General features: G+C 42.1%; 1 protein-coding gene across 1 annotated transcript in view; it reads right to left on the bottom strand.

Annotated features, from left to right (window-relative positions):
• Positions 1 to 17,632, bottom strand: part of LOC116980119 (guanylate cyclase soluble subunit beta-2-like) — a 60,874-nt gene that overhangs the window by 30,407 nt on the left and 12,835 nt on the right. The window contains exons 2-5 of the mRNA XM_033032229.1: positions 8,945 to 9,018; positions 6,705 to 6,799; positions 6,116 to 6,276; positions 4,835 to 4,934 (exon numbers count right to left, since the gene is read on the bottom strand). Of these exons, the coding sequence (XP_032888120.1) occupies positions 4,835 to 4,934; positions 6,116 to 6,276; positions 6,705 to 6,799; positions 8,945 to 9,018 (430 nt within the window). The remainder of the gene's footprint in view (positions 1 to 4,834; positions 4,935 to 6,115; positions 6,277 to 6,704; positions 6,800 to 8,944; positions 9,019 to 17,632) is intronic.

Below are 17,632 nucleotides of genomic sequence, written 5' to 3'. Positions count from 1 at the left end.
AGAATGGAACCACTGGGCTTGTATTCACTGGAATTTAGAATGATGAGAGGGGATCTTATAGAAACATAAAATTATTAAGGGATTGGACACGCGAGATGCAGGAAACATGTTCCCGATGTTGGAGTCCAGAACCAAGGGCCACAGTTTAAGAATACCGGGTATGCCATTTAGAACGGAGATAATGAAAAACCTTGTCACCAGAGTGTTGTGAATTTGTGGAATTATCTGCCTCAGAAGGCAATGGAGGCCGACTGATTGGATACATTCAAAAGAGAGTTAGATAGAGCTCTTAGGGCTAGTGGAATCAAGGGATACGGGGAGAAGGCAGAAATGGGGTACTGATTGTGGATGATCAGCCATGATCACATTGAATGGCTCGAAGGGCCGAATGGCCTACTCCTGCACCTATTTTCTATGTATCTATGTAAAACGCTGGAATAACTCAACAGAACAGGCAGCATCTCTGGAGAGAAAGAATGGGTGACGTTTTTGGTCGAGACCCTTTTTCAAACTGATGTCAGGGATGAGTGGGACAGAGATAGATTGCAGTCGGAGACAGTAAGACTGGTGAGAGAACTGGGAATGGGAGGGGATGGAGAGAGAGGGAAAGCAAGGGCTATTTTAAATTAGAGAAGCTGGGGTGTAAGCTATCCAAGCGAAATATGAGTTGCTGTTCCTCCAATTTGCGCTGGGCCTCACTCTGACAATGGAGGAGGCCCAGGACAGAAAGGTCAGATTGGGAATGGGAGAGGAATGGAGTGAATTCACAGCTTTATCCTGCGCTACTTAATCCAAGGGCGAGCGAGCGAGCGGACAGACGGACGAAAGCAACGATCATAGAGTGGAATAGATGACATTTCGGGTCGAGACCCTTCTTCAGACTGAGTTAGGGGAAACATAGAAACATAGAAATTAGGTGCAGGAGTAGGCCATTCGGCCCTTCGAGCCTGCAACGCCATTCAATATGATCATGGCTGATCATCCAACTCAGTATCCCGTACCTGCCTTCTCTCCATACCCTCTGATCCCCTTAGCCACAAGGGCCACATCTAACTCCCTCTTAAATATAGCCAATGAACTGGCCTCGACTACCCTCTGTGGCAGGGAGTTCCAGAGATTCACCACTCTGTGTGAAAAAAGTTCTTCTCATCTCTGTTTTAAAGGATTTCCCCCTTATCCTTAAGCTGTGACCCCTTGTCCTGGACTTCCCCAACATCGGGAGCAATCTTCCTGCATCTAGCCTGTCCAACCCCTTAAGAATTTTGTAAGTTTCTATAAGATCCCCTCTCAATCTCCTAAATTCTAGAGAGTATAAACCAAGTCTATCCAGTCTTTCTTCATAAGACAGTCCTGACATCCCAGGAATCAGTCTGGTGAACCTTCTCTGCACTCCCTCTATGGCAATAATGTCCTTCCTCAGATTTGGAGACCAAAACTGTACGCAATACTCCAGGTGTGGTCTCACCAAGACCCTGTACAACTGCAGTAGAACCTCCCTGCTCCTATACTCAAATCCTTTTGCTATGAAAGCTAACATACCATTCGCTTTCTTCACTGCCTGCTGCACCTGCATGCCCACTTTCAATGACTGGTGTACCATGACACCCAGGTCTCGCTGCATCTCCCCTTTTCCTAGTCGGCCACCATTTAGATAATAGTCTGCTTTCCTGTTTTTGCCACCAAAATGGATAACCTCACATTTATCCACATTATACTGCATCTGCCAAACATTTGCCCACTCACCCAGCCTATCCAAGTCACCTTGCAGTCTCCTAGCATCCTCCTCACAGCTAACACTGCCCCCCAGCTTAGTGTCATCCGCAACTTGGAGATATTGCCTTCAATTCCCTCATCCAGATCATTAATATATATTGTAAATAGCTGGGGTCCCAGCACTGAGCCTTGCGGTACCCCACTAGTCACTGCCTGCCATTGTGAAAAGGACCCGTTTACTCCTACTCTTTGCTTCCTGTTTGCCAGCCAGTTCTCTATCCACATCAATACTGAACCCCCAATGCCGTGTGCTTTAAGTTTGTAAACTAATCTCTTATGTGGGACCTTGTCGAAAGCCTTCTGGAAGTCCAGATACACCGCATCCACTGGTTCTCCCCTATCCACGCTACTAGTTACATCCTCGAAAAATTCTATAAGATTCGTCAGACATGATTTACCTTTTGTAAATCCATGCTGACTTTGTCCAATGATTTCACCACTTTCCAAATGTGCTGCTATCCCATCTTTAATAACTGACTCTAGCAGTTTCCCCACTACCGATGTTAGACTAACTGGTCTGTAATTCCCCGTTTTCTCTCTCCCTCCCTTCTTAAAAAGTGGGGTTACGTTTGCTATCCGCCAATCCTCAGGAACTACTCCAGAATCTAAAGAGTTTTGAAAGATTATTACTAATGCATCCACTATTTCTGGAGCTACTTCCTTAAGTACTCTGGGATGCAGCCTATCTGGCCCTGGGGATTTATCGGCCTTTAATCCATTTAATTTACCCAACACCACTTCCCGGCTAACCTGGATTTCACTCAATTCCTCCAACTCCTTTGACCCGCGGTCCCCTGCTATTTCCGGCAGATTATTTATGTCTTCCTTAGTGAAGACGGAACCAAAGTAGTTATTCAATTGGTCCGCCATATCCTTGTTCCCCATGATCAACTCACCTGTTTCTGACTGCAAGGGACCTACATTTGTTTTAACTAATCTCTTTCTTTTCACATATCTATAAAAACTTTTGCAGTCAGTTTTTATGTTCCCTGCCAGTTTTCTTTCATAATCTATTTTTCCTTTCCTAATTAAGCCCTTTGTCCTCCTCTGCTGGTCTCTGAATTTCTCCCAGTCCTCCGGTATGCTGCTTTTTCTGGCTAATTTGTACGCATCATCCTTCGCTTTGATACTATCCCTGATTTCCCTTGTTATCCACGGATGCACTACCTTCCCTGATTTATTCTTTTGCCAAACTGGGATGAACAATTTTTGTAGTTCATCCATGCAGTCTTTAAATGTCTTCCATTCCATATCCAACCGTCAACCCTAGAATTATTGCCAGTCAATCTTGGCAATTCACGTCTCATACCCTCAAAGTTACCTTTCTTAAATTCAGAACCATTGGTTTCTGAATTACGACAATGTCACTCTCCATCCTAATGAAGAACTCAACCATATTATGGTCACTCGCTGCCCAGGGGGCACGTTACAACAAGAATGCTAACTAACACTGTCATTCATGTAATCAATACCCAGTTAAAATAGCTGCTCTCCGTTGGTTCCTCTATATTGATTTAGGATAAACTATACGATACATTCCAACTAAAATCCTCGTCCTGCAGCACCCTGCCCAATTTGATTCACCCAATCTATATGTGAGAAGTCACCCATTATAACGGTTTTGCCTTTGTCGCACGCATTTCTAATTTCCTGTTTGATACCATCTCCAACTTCACTACTACTGTTAGGTGGCCTGTACACAACACCCACCAGCGTTTTCTGCCCCTTAGTGTTTCTCTTGTACTCTTACATGGGTATGACTGCACATAAAAAAATCACCCCCCTTCCCAACCTCAGCCTCATGGACCTTAGAGTACCCCTAGTTCCTAAACCCCCCCCCCCCTTTCCAACCTCAGCCTCATGGACCTTAGAGTACCCCTAGTTCCTAAACCCCCCCCCCCCCCTTTCCAACCTCAGCCTCATGGACCTTAGAGTACCCCTAGTTCCTAAACCCCCCCCCCCTTTCCAACCTCAGCCTCATGGACCTTAGAGTACCCCTAGTTCCTAAAACCCATTTCCATCACTAGTTGTCCACACCAATGAATTGGTTTTCCATTATCGAAAATTCCTAGGACAAGTTTCAAACAAGTTTCCAACACAGTAGTAAGTCTCTCTCAGATAAATCTTCTCACAAAACAAAGGCAAAATTCGTAACACCTAGCAAGTCTCCCACACAAGCCTATCTTATCAGACACAGAGGTCCACCCATGCTTTTTAAAGCGGTAAACACACTTCGAATCCAGGCGGGACCACCTTCTCAAAAGAACAAGCAAACACAACACAGCCGCAAATTACCTGCACTTAAACACTTGGATTCAAACAAGAACTAATACAGTTATAATATAAGAGCAGAATCACATTCAACAAGAAATAATACAGCTAATAGTCATAATGCATTAAATCACACTATTTTAAATTACACTGGATCACACAATTCAGGCAAGCAGTTCTGACCAAAGATCATAGAGGAGCTCCTCTATGATCTTTGGTTCTGACAATACAAGAGCAGAATTAGTAACAAAATCAGTTACATTGCAAGAACAGTACATTGCCAGAACACAATCAGTTACATTGCAAGGACAGAATATCACAACTCAGATAAGGCAGAGCAGTACTATTTAAGCAAACAGTTTTTTAAAGAAAAGTATTTACACAATTCTAAGCAAGTCATTATGTTATACCATTATATACAATTACGGAGCTATTTTACATTTTTACAAGATCTAAATGGATATTCAATTTTAGAGAAATTTAGAGAAAATTTTCAAAAATTGAGATCACAGTTCAGTGACTTAATAACCTGGAATGTGGGAGGACACAGGAGCACCCGGAGAAATTGCAAGTGGTCAAACACCATACAGACAGCACCAGTAGTCAAGATCGAATGCAAGTCTCTGATGGTGCAAGGCAGCAACTCTACCATTGCACCACTGTGCAGCAGAATGCTAATGCGAGTCGGGCTGGACAAAAAATGCCACGTCTTTATGCTTACATTAGCTGATACAATCTTTGCTGAATTGTGCCAATAGTGCCAAAAATAATCTTAGCTGACCATTCTTACCGGGGACAATGTAATACAATCCTCTCCTATCAGAGTAATAATGCAGAAACATGGAATTGTCTTCGTTTATTTCCACCCTGAAGGATGGTGCGTTCATCTCCTAATAATATGAATAAAAAAATTAATGCCTAATCACCGTCTGATTGCATTTATTAATTGCAGTAATTTCATGGTCTTTACTCCAACATTACACACAGTAATAAAGTCATCCTTGATCCTGAGAGACTGTTTAAGACTCAATAACAGCCAACTGTCTCATTAATGGATTTCACCTGATTTACAATCCAAGATTGATTTCAGCAGTGGGGTGATGTTTTTGTTTGGGAATTAAAATATGATACGTTGATCCTTCTCAGTGAAAGATATAAATATTTGGTCTGAGAATATCATGGGTACTCCCATTGCACACAAATTAATGATATGTCAAATCTTAACTGCTTACTGTTCAACAATTGACAAGAAATGTTATTATCTTAAGTGTACTTCTCAAGTTGTATTCAAACATAACAATAATGGATTTGATTTAATCAACTAAATATGACATTTGTGAAAATCCATTACCATTTTACACAGCAACTAACTTCATAATTTGTTTACCCTATTTTTTAATGCAATCTTGTTCCCATAGGGACACGTCCAACTCATTTAAGTCTGTGAAACCTAAGTGCATTGGATGGGAAAAGCTGGGGTCAGTGCAGAGTAAGACTGTTGCAAACCAAGACATTGGATCTTAAAGAGTACAGAGCACAAATAAATCTACCTATAACAATACAGGAGGCCATTTAGCCCATCAGATCACTCAGCCAACTAACAGCAGATCAGATCCGTCAAGCAAATTCCCCCCTCCTTACTTCCCAACTTAGCATCGCTTAGATGCCGTTCAAGTTCCCTTTAATTATTTTTGTTACTTTCCAACAATCAATGAAAATCCACGCAGGTCACGGGGAGAATATACAAACTCTGTACAGGCAGCAACCGTGGTCAGGGTCGAACCCGGGTCTCAGGCACTGGAAGGCAGCAATTCTACCGCTGCGCCACCACGCCATGATATTTAATCCTTTTACATGACATCCTTACATGTAAAACAATTATTAACTGCAAATTCATAGAAAATATTTTAGCAATACATTCTGCAAATTGATTTATTCATTGCAATCCTAAAACTAAATGTTAATCCTGTAGCAATAAAGTATTTGTTAAATAAACTCTTTCAATAAATATGCAATCTTTCTTTGTCTTCTATTGATACCAAACAACAACAGAAGGATTCATTACACTTGCCTGATAGGACAATGAGAGGTAACTGTGTAACGGATCAAGATTCTCGATGAAGTCAATTAGGTTTCCACCCAGAGTACGGAGCATGCGGTCGTATCCAGACCTTTTGCAAAATTCAAAAAAATACTCCCCAAACTGTTTCAGCAATATTTCTGGCTCCATATCTGGGGATCACAATGAAATAAAACATGACCTGGATAAAGTAGCAACAGACTTTCAGCACCAACTTTCTATAATAATATCTATGCAAAATGTCTGAAGGCACTGAAAGGTATGAGGGGATTAAAAAAATAGATTTAAATGAAATAGGGCAAAATAAAGAAATAAATCCCGAGTCATGGATAGAAAATCTAGGGAGGTGAATCTTAAACAAGAATAGAAGTAAGAACAAGAGTGCACCACTCAAACCCTCAAGATCAAAGGTTTCTGTAGGATGTCGCCTTTGAAGTAAGTTGGAAATTCCTTCATTACATTTATTGTTTTTAGGAACAAATTCTGCCATCTAATGTGCTACTTAAGTGATAATTTACATTAATTATGAAGTTAGAAGTGCAATGTTGCCCAGGTAGTGTAACAATAATATGGAACGTACCTAATAATTTGCACGCTTCCTCAACTAATCGTAGTGTATTATCATCTGAATAAACTTTAAAAGTCATGAAAGTGTCCGGGACTCCAGCTGCTATTCTGTAAAGATAGGAATGTTAGTTTGAAAATAAAATTACGATACATCGGTTTCATAATTATTCGCATCTCTATGATTGATAAAGCAATCACAATTGTTTCTGTACTCGTACAAACAAGTGCCTGCACAAGAAATCTCATGGGTTACACACAATCTCACAGCCCAGGGAACAATGCTGCCTGGTGGAATGTTAAACTTTCCCACTGCAATCTTGCGTAGAACACAAAATGCTGGGGTAACTCAGCAGGTCTGGAGAACACGGATGCATGATGTTGGGGATCCATGTCTTCCAAAGATGCTGGCTGACCCGCTGAGTTATTCCAGTACATTGCTTTCCACACAAGCTTTTACACTGGCCCATTTGCACAAGCAGTTACCTTAGGAAGACCGTACAAATTGAGGTTGTCGCAGTGAATCAACCAAACTAGTGATATTCATAGCTGCAAGTACGTAGTGTGCTAAATATACCACAAAAAGTAAGGTTTGCCTTTATATTAATTAGTACTATTCAAATTTAAGATATACCATTAAATCTGAAGCAATAAAAAAACTAGAGGACTCAGCGAGAAGCAACATCTGTGGAGGGAAGGAACATACAACATTTCAGGTTGAGATCCTTCTTCAGGCAGGAGAGCAAAGCAGGAAAAGGGAAGGGGGAGGTGAGGCAAGGCCTTGCAAGCGATAAGTGGATACAGGTGAGATCACAATGATTGGGAGATGGGTGAAGAAAGTTACGAAAGTTAGAGGTGAAAGGGAGACAAAAGGATATCAGAAAGGAAGAGGTGTGAAATATAATGCCGGAGGGAAGAATATGAGTGGAATGGGAAATACATGAGGGGAAAAGAGAGGGGATAAAAAGGAAATATGAGACTTGGGGATGGGGATAGGTGTCCAGAAGAGGGGAAAGGAGCAGGATGATTTGGGTGTTGGGGATGGTGGGATAAATGTGCGTGCACTGGGGTGGAGGTGCGAGCAGGGAAAAGAGAGGGGGATATGATGGTATGACTCGAATTTGGAGAATTCAATGTTCACACCATTGCGTTTTAAGCTACCCAAGCAGAATATGAGGTGCTGTTCTTTCAGTTTACTCGTGGCCACACTTTGGCAATGGAGGAGCCCAAGAAACAGAAAGGTTAGTATAGGAATGGGAAGGCGAGTTCAAATAGTTAGCAACCAGGACATCCAACGGGCCTTGGTGGACAGAACGCAAATGTTCAGTGAAGCGGTAGTTAATCTATGCTTGCCGTCATCAGTGTAATGGAGGCCACATCCAGACCATGGAATGCAGCAGATGAACACTTGCTCATAGATGCTGCCTCACCCGCTGAGTTTCTCCAGCATTTTTGTCTACCTGCTAAAGATAAGTGTTGGCTTACTTTGAAGGTGAGTGTGGCCACTTAGTTAGATTGCCTATCTTGCTTAAACTAATACAAACAAAAATTATCTATAAGGTGTAAGCAAAAATAGTTGCAACTTCTTCTACACATTCAAAATGCTGGGTATCGCTGTGTTCTAATCCTGAAGACTGAAGGCTGACTGCAACAACCAGGTTCAGGAATAGCTACTTCCCCACAGCCATCAGGCTATTAAACCTGGCTCGGACAAAACTCTGATTATTAATAACACATTATCTGTTATTTGCACTTTATCAGTTTATTTATTCATGTGTGTATGTATTTATATTATGGTATATGGACACACTGATCTGTTTTGTAGTAAATGCCTACTATGTTCTGTGTGCTGAAGCAAAGCAAGAATTTCATTGTCGTATCAGGGACACATGACAATAAACTCACTTGAACTTGAACTAATCAATTTTAACAAGATCATCAGGAGTGGTCTGAGTCCAAAACATTTTGTGTGCTTACAAAGATTCTATTTACAATCAATGTTTTATTTCTATCATGTCAAATTGAACATAGAACATAAATTGAACAAATTTAACATTGAGTGATCGTATAACTTTAATAATCAATACTGTATATCTAAGGCACGTATTGCCCTTATACTTCTGAAAGTGCAATCCGTTGTTTCCTTCGAATATCATTTAGATGTAAACATGGTAGCTGGGCAATTCTTGGTTATACTTTGGTTTGGGCAAGAAGAAAAAAAATGACAAATTTAGCAGAAGAATGATCAGAAACTACCTCAGTTTCTCCCATGCTTCTTCTCCAAATGATTGGATGATGGAAGACTTCAAGCACGTGTTAATAAATCCATACTATAAAAAGAAACAATAGATCAGTCAAATCATCGCTTAATGTAAGATAGACACAAAATACTGGAGTAACTCAGCGGGACAGGCAGCATCTCTGGAGAGAAGGAATGGGTGACATTTCGGGTCGAGACCCTTCTTCAGTCATCCCATCGCTTAATGTAGTTCAGTTTCAGTTTTGTTTATTGTCACGTCTACCGCGGAACAGTGAAAAGCATTTGTTGCGTGCCATCCAGTCAGCGGAAAGACAATACATGATTACAATCGAGCCATTTACAGTGTATAGATACATGATAAGGGAATAACGTTTAGTGCAAGGTATAGCCAGCAAAGTCTGATCAAGGATAGTCCGAGGGTCACCAAAGAGGTAGATAGTTGTTCAGCGCTGCTCTCTGGTTGTGGTAGGATGATTCAGTTGCCTGATAACAGGTGGGAAGAAACTGTCCCTGAAACTGATGGTGTGCGTTTTCACGCTTCTATACCTTTTGCCTGATGGGCGAAGGGCGAAGAGGGAGTGGCTAGGGTGCGACTGGTCCTTGATTAGGCTGTTGGCCTTGTGGAGGCAGCATGAGGTATAAATAGAGGCTATAGGCACAAGAGACTTCAGATGCTGGAATCTAGAGCAAAAAAAAATACTCAACGAGTGAGGAAGTATCTGTGGAAGGAATGGACGGACCACGTTTCTGGGTCGACTCGGGACCCTTCTTGAGACTCATTGACACAAAAGGTTGTAGATGCTCAAATCTCAAGGAAAGACAGACTACTACAGTAGAAACTCATGGTCCAGGCAGTATCAGTATCAGTATCTTAAAAGTAGGACCTCAAAGGTAATAATCTCTGGATTACTACCAGTACCACGGGCCAGTCAGAGTAGAAATAGGAGGATATTGCAGATGAATACGTGGCTTGAAAAATGGTGCAAGGGGGAGGGATTCAAATTTTTAGGGCATTGGAACCAATTCTGGGGGAGGTGGGACCAGTACAAACAGGACGGTCTGCACCTGGGCTGGAATGGAACCAATGTTTTTGGGGGAGTGTTTACTAGTGCTGTCGGGGAGGATTTAAACTAATGTGGCAGGGGGATGGGTACAAGAGCAGAGAGGCAGGGGGGTGTAAAATGAGGGTAGAAGCAATAGGTAGCAAGGTGAAAAGTAAAAGTGGCAGGCAGACAAAACCAGGGCAAAAATCAAAAAGGGCCACTTTTCAACATAATTGTATAAGGGGTAAGAACGTTGTAAAAACAAGCCTGAAGGCTTTGTGTCTCAATGCAAGGAGTATTCGTAATAAGGTGGATGAGTTGAATGTGCAGATAGCCATTAATGATTATGATATAGTTGGGATCACGGAGACATGGCTCCAGGGTGACCAAGGCTGGGAGCTGAACATCCAGGGATATTCAATATTCAGGAGGGATAGAGAGAAAGGAAAAGGAGGTGGGGTAGCGTTGCTGGTTAGAGAGGAGATTAACGCAATGGAAAGGAAGGACATTAGTTTGGAGGATGTGGAATCGGTATGCGTAGAGCTGCGAAACACTAAGGGGCAGAAAACGCTGGTGGGTGTTGTGTACAGGCCACCTAACAGTAGTAGTGAAGTTGGAGATGGTATCAAACAGGAAATTAGAAATGCGTGCGACAAAGGCAAAACAGTTATAATGGGTGACTTCAATCTACATATAGATTGGGTGAATCAAATTGGCAGGGGTGCTGAGGAAGAGGATTTCTTGGAATGTATGCGGGATAGTTATCTAAATCAACATGTAGAGGAACCAATGAGAGAGCAGGCTATTTTAGACTGGGTATTGAGTAATGAGGAAGGGTTAGTTAGCAGTCTTGTTGTACATGCCCCCTTGGGCAAGAGTGACCATAATATGGTTGAGTTCTTCATTAGAATGGAGAGTGACATTGTTAATTCAGAAACAATGGTTCTGAACTTAAAGAAAGGTAACTTTGAGGGTATGAGACGTGAATTGGCCAAGATTGACTGGCAATTAATTCTAAAAGGGTTGACGGTGGATATGCAATGGAAGACATTTAAAGACTGCATGGATGAACTACAAAAATTGTTCATCCCAGTTTGGCAAAAGAATAAATCAGGGAAGGTAGTGCATCCGTGGATAACAAGGGAAATCAGGGATAGTATCAAAGCGAAGGATGATGCGAACAAATTAGCCAGAAAAAGCAGCATACCAGAGGACTGGGAGAAATTCGGAGACTAGCAGAGGAGGATAAAGGGCTTAATTAGGAAAGGAAAAATAGATTATGAAAGAAAACTGGCAGGGAACATAAAAACTGACTGCAAAGGTTTTTATAGATATGTAAAAAGAAAGAGATTAGTTAAAACAAATGTAGGTCCCTTGCAGTCAGAAACAGATGAGTTGATCATGGGGAACAAGGATATGGTGGACCAATTGAATAACTACTTTGGTTCCGTCTTCACTAAGGAAGACATAAATAATCTGCCGGAAATAGCAGGGGACCGCGGGTCAAAGGAGTTGGAGGAATTGAGTGAAATCCAGGTTAGTCGGGAAGTGGTGTTGGGTAAATTGAATGGATTAAAGGCCGATAAATCCCCAGGGCCAGATAGGCTACATCCCAGAGTACTTAAGGAAGTAGCTCCAGAAATAGTGGATGCATTAGTAATAATCTTTCAAAACTCTTTTAGATTCTGGAGTAGTTCCTGAGGATTGGCAGGTAGCAAACGTAACCCCACTTTTTAAGAAGGGAGGGAGAGAGAAAACGGGGAATTACAGACTAGTTAGTCTAACATCGGTAGTGGGGAAACTGCTTGAGTCAGTTATTAAAGATGGGATAGCAGCACATTTGGAAAGTGATGAAATCATTGGACAAAGTCAGCATGGATTTACGAAAGGTAAATCATGTCTGACGAATCTTATAGAATTTTTTGAGGATGTAACTAGTAGCGTGGATAGGGGAGAACCAGTGGATGTGGTGTATCTAGACTTCCAGAAGGCTTTTGACAAGGTCCCACATAAGAGATTAGTATACAAACTTAAAGCACGGTATTGGGGGTTCAGTATTGATGTGGATAGAGAACTGGCTGGCAAACAGGAAGCAAAGAGTAGGAGTAAACGGGTCCTTTTCACAATGGCGGGCAGTGACTAGTGGGGTACCGCAAGGCTCAGTGCTGGGACCCCAGCTATTTACAATATATATTAATGATCTGGATGAGGGAATTGAAGGCAATATCTCCAAGTTTGCGGATGACACTAAGCTGGGGGGCAGTGTTGGCTGTGAGGAGGATGCTAGGAGACTGCAAGGTGACTTGGATAGGCTGGGTGAGTGGGCAAATGATTGGCAGATGCAGTATAATGTGGATAAATGTGAGGTTATCCATTTTGGTGGCAAAAACAGGAAAGCAGACTATTATCTAAATGGTGGCCGATTCGGAAAAGGGGAGATGCAACGAGACCTGGGTGTCATGGTACACCAGTCATTGAAAGTAGGCATGCAGGTGCAGCAGGCAGTGAAGAAAGCGAATGGTATGTTAGCTTTCATAGCAAAAGGATTTGAGTATAGGAGCAGGGAGGTTCTACTGCAGTTGTACAGGGTCTTGGTGAGACCACACCTGGAGTATTGCGTACAGTTTTGGTCTCCAAATCTGAGGAAGGACATTATTGCCATAGAGGGAGTGCAGAGAAGGTTCACCAGACTGATTCCTGGGATGTCAGGACTGTCTTATGAAGAAAGACTGGATAGACTTGGTTTATACTCTCTAGAATTTAGGAGATTGAGAGGGGATCTTATAGAAACTTACAAAATTCTTAAGGGGTTGGACAGGCTAGATGCAGGAAGATTGTTCCCGATGTTGGGGAAGTCACAGTTTAAGGATAAGGGGGAAATCTTTTAGGACCGAGATGAGGACATTTTTTTTCACACAGAGAGTGGTGAATCTGTGGAATTCTCTGCCACAGAAAGTAGTTGAGGCCTGTTCATTGGCTATATTTAAGAGGGAGTTAGATGTGGCCCTTGTGGCTAAAGGGATCAGGGGGTATGTAGAGAAGGCAGGTACAGGATACTGAGTTGGGTGATCAGCCATGATCATATTGAATGGCGGTGCAGGCTCGAAGGGCCGAATGGCCTGCTCCTGCACCTATTGTCTTTGTTTCTATGCAATACAATATATGCGTTGCATAACTCCGCCGTCTGCGTTGGTTTTTGAACTGACCTTTACAACATACTGCGCTTTTACATCAGAAAGTTGCCCGAGAGGAAATTAACCTTCAATTTTTGTTTCCGCTGCTCGCCATTTTATGGTGAACTTTCCATACACGCATAGTTTAAAATTTAACTTTGGAACAGAATCAAATAAAGAATTTCAAAAGCACGGTGTCAGATATGACCTGCCCAGATATCTTATCTGCTTATAGTAGTAATATGTGTAATTCTTTCCAGAGAAATGAACCACAACACTTAACACAGGGCAAGTCTGTACCCCTTTGCACACACGACGTTGTGATATGACCCATATATATATATATATATGACCCATAGACATATGGGTCTGAAGAAGGGGTTCGGCCCGAAACGTCGCCTATTTCCTTCGCTCCATAGATGCTGCTGCACCCGCTGAGTTTCCCCAGCAATTTTGTGTACCTTCTTATATATATATATCTGCAGACTTACATACAGTACTTTGAACAACAACCTCCTACTGCCAAGGTCGCGGAAGTCGCTCCCCCCACACACACACACACAATACAAATTGCAGCACACACAATTCATGCAAAAAGAAAAATAAGTGACCTCTCTTGGCAAGTGGACACTGGTTGAGAATTAATGAGCGAAGTCACCTCCGGACGCTCACGGTCCAGTGAAGTGCAATGTTGTACACAACACAACACTTACCATCTTTATGCAAGAGAGTAGGATTTAAGTCCATCCACTTGGTGATTTGCGGGACAAAGAGGCATCGTGTTGCGGGCACGCTGGCTGCTTGGTTGCAAAATGTCACATCGCACCTGTAATTAACTGGTGCAACGCGAGTCAGTTTCCAGTAGCGGAATGGAAGCAAGCGCCAGATCGCTGGGTTTTCCCCACTTTGCACTCGCCCGCTCGCCCATGGAGAGTTGCAGTGGAGTTTTGCATCAGCGGTTCAGGACGCCCTCTGCTGAGCATCTGGGGCGGCAGTCAACCCGGCTGCATAAATCTGCATCCTTGGCAGATCGAATGTGGAGAGCAAAAATGGAGAGGGAGCGTTAAGGGCCTGTCCCACTTACGCGACCTTTACAGGCGACTGCGACTTGGTCCTCCAAAATATTCCAAATGGAATTTAAACTGGAGGTGGTGAAGGTCGCCGTTTTCTATGTTTCTATGTTTAAAGGGAAAGGCTCCATAAGTCACTGAATACCAAATATTTTCCAGATATTGGACTCTACAGAAGGCTCACAGTGGAAAACTGGGAACTTGGTGTATAGATAAATTACATTATGGCAATGGATGTTAACATAATAACAGTGAAAATAGAAAAAAGGTAAATAAGAAAACATGAATGGTAATGGTGATAAAACAAAATTATTTCATTTAGAGAGCTCATCTGGGAAAGATTCATATTCAGAGAAATTCAAATAATGAATTACTAACTGATTTCTGAATCAGTACATGAATAACAAACATGAATACGTTTATATTATCAAGGAGAAATAAATTAAATTTGAAGAAAATATAATCAAAAATAGTTCTCTATTAAAGCACAATCTAGAGGGTTTATCAGAGCATTGAATTTAAATAAACTAGAGGAATGTTAACTGGTAAAGAAAAGTGGCAATTGCTGTGAACATTACATTACATGTAACAGGCTGGCAATACTGTAAAGGGGAGTAATCATGATTTGTGTAGGAAGGAACTGCAGATGCTGGTTTACACCGAGCAGCATCTCTGGAGAGAAGGAATGGGTGACGTTTTGTGTCGAGATCTTTCTCCAGACTGGTATCGACCCGAAACGTCACCCAGTATTCATGGTTTGATGGGAGAATGGTTAATTAAATATAAATAATCCAGTCAAGGGCACATAAAAACATTCCATGAAATACAACAATTTATGTTAACATTTATAAATTGAAGCAAAAAGTGGAGAAGAATTAAAAAAACGTTTAAAAATGTCTTGCATGCAACGTATTTTGAATATGTGTTTGGGCAAAGAGTTAGTTATGTATTTCTTGTAGCTTCTAGGATACATTGTGAGTTGAGCTGATGGATTTCAATTGGATTGAAAATGAATGCTGAACATTTTGCTGCCCAATGCTACCCCCTTGTGATGCTTGGACGCTACTACAGGAATGTAAATAGCGAAGGCGGCTGTTTTTAAAGCAGTTTTCATTGAGGACAGTTATGGTCTATACCCGGGAGGCAGCACATTTAGCTGTTCATCCTTCCAATGTGACGTTGAATTCTAGGTCCTGCATGCTTCTTCAGATGATATAAAAGATTCAAAGCATCGTTTAGACAAAAGGGCTACAGAAATATCCCTGATACGGTCTGTTAATGGTTGTCGCGGGGATCTATAGAAGGCATGGACATCGTAGGCAGAGTGGGGTCCCAGACCCAGGGAATTGCTATGGGTGTCAGTGAGCTCTGCAATCCGGCAAGCACGTTCAGCCTTAGCTAGTGTGAGCTCCTCATCCCGGAGTAGTTCATTTCTCACCTTGTCATTCAGGATGCCATATACGAGTCTGCCGTGGATGAGTACGTCGCGGTCCTGGAAGTGGCATCATGCAGCGATGCTCCTCAGGGCACCAATACAGGATTCGACCATCTCGCCCTCGTGTTGGCTTCTGGAGAAAAAATTTGTGGTGACCCATGATAACGTTGGTGTGAAGTTGGCACCGGTCACGGAACTTTCGCAGTCTTCTTTGGAGGCACGGGTTGGGATCCCACTCCTGACACCATGTTTGTGAATGGTCCACTACAACATACATGGTAATACATACGTCTTTATTCCATTCAGAAATACAGAGCATGTTCACTGCACAGCCATGCTCTCTCAGCTCAGCACCGCTTCTGCCGGCTGCTGCTAGCTGCTGTCCTCGTTAGTGTAGTACCGTAATACCATGTAATGGGTGGCATGCATATATGTGTAGTGGAGATTATAAATGGCATGGATTAATAAGGGTTAATCTACACAGTCTAAGATTCTAAGTTATGTTGAACATTCACAAGAAGCCTTGCAACACAGTGGCACAGTGGTAGAGTTGCTGCCTTACAACGCCAAAGATGTGGGGTCAATCTCGACTAAGGGTGCTGACTGTACAAAGTTTGTAGGATCCCCCCATGACTGTGTGTTTTTTTTCCAGGTGCTCTGGGTTCCTACCACACTCGAAATATGTGCAGGTTTGTAGGTTGAATGGCTTCTGTAAATTGTCCCTAGTGCGTAGGAAAGAACGAGTGTGCGGGTGATCACTGGTCAGTTTGTGCTCGGTGGGCCGTAGGGCCAGTTTCCACGTTGTATCTCTAAATTAAACTAATTTATATTCCGAAAAGCCCTGAATACATAGAAGGTATAACAAACAATGAATTTTGATATTCTCAATCAATTTCAATAGAGGGCATAAAGGAACAACAAGATGATCCTTAACGAAGCATCATAAGGGTGGCACTGTGACGCAGCAATAGAGTTGCTGCCCTACAGCGCCAGAGACACCGGATTCAATCCTGAATACGGGTGCTGTCTGTACAGAGTTCATGCGATCTCCCTGTGGCCACGTGGGTTTTCTCTGGGTGCTCCACACTCCAAAGACGTACAGGTTTGTAGGTTCATTGGCTTCGATAAAATTGTAAATTGTCCCTAGTGGGTAGAATAGTGGTAGTGTACGGGGATCGCTGGGCGGCACGGAATTGTTGGGCCGATGGGCCTGTTTCCATGTTGTATCACTAAACTAAACTAAATTGTCAAAGCCAGTTGGTAAGGTGGGACGATGTGCGGAATATAAAAGATGATAATATATTACAGTAGGGGGAGCTATACTGAGGTTGAACTGAAGCACTGTACAGTGCATTGTGGTAGAGTGGAGGCCTATGTTCTTGTACTACATATTGGGTGCTGGGACCATTTCTTCAGAAGCTCTCAAACTTATCTATCATACCCTTGCTAGAAATGTTACAGAAGCTCCTAAAAATGTAGAAACTGTTAATTTGATGCTGGGGGGGGGAGTCGCTGCAACCCTCTTTTACAAAGTTCTGATGCATGAATTCAGTACATCCATCCCTCAGCACTGACATGCTATGCATTGTTCAACACAAAAGATAAAGAGAAACAGACTTAATGCGTGATTAACACTGGAAAGTTTACTGATGACAACTATCGATGTCCTCCTGAGTTACTCCAGCACTTTTAATCTTTTTTTCTAAACCAGCATCTGTAGTTCACTGTGTCTCTTGCTTATTTCTGAGCAAGCTGTCACTTAATGCATAAAATTAATAGGACACCTCCAGTCTTCATCTTTCTTCAACATCGTGACACCCAACTATCTCACATAAAAATTCCAATATTTTTATACAAATGGTTTAATAAAAACACGAGACATGTAACATGTATCTAATCAGACAAAATGTTCTCATACCAATACATTATATTACTGTCTTTGGACATATTATTTAAGCTAATG

Source organism: Amblyraja radiata, chromosome 13 (genome assembly GCF_010909765.2).
Source record: "Amblyraja radiata isolate CabotCenter1 chromosome 13, sAmbRad1.1.pri, whole genome shotgun sequence".
NCBI lineage: Eukaryota > Metazoa > Chordata > Chondrichthyes > Rajiformes > Rajidae > Amblyraja > Amblyraja radiata.
The sequence above is the reverse complement of the archived record's forward strand: the minus strand, read 5'-3'. Positions and strand labels throughout refer to the sequence as shown.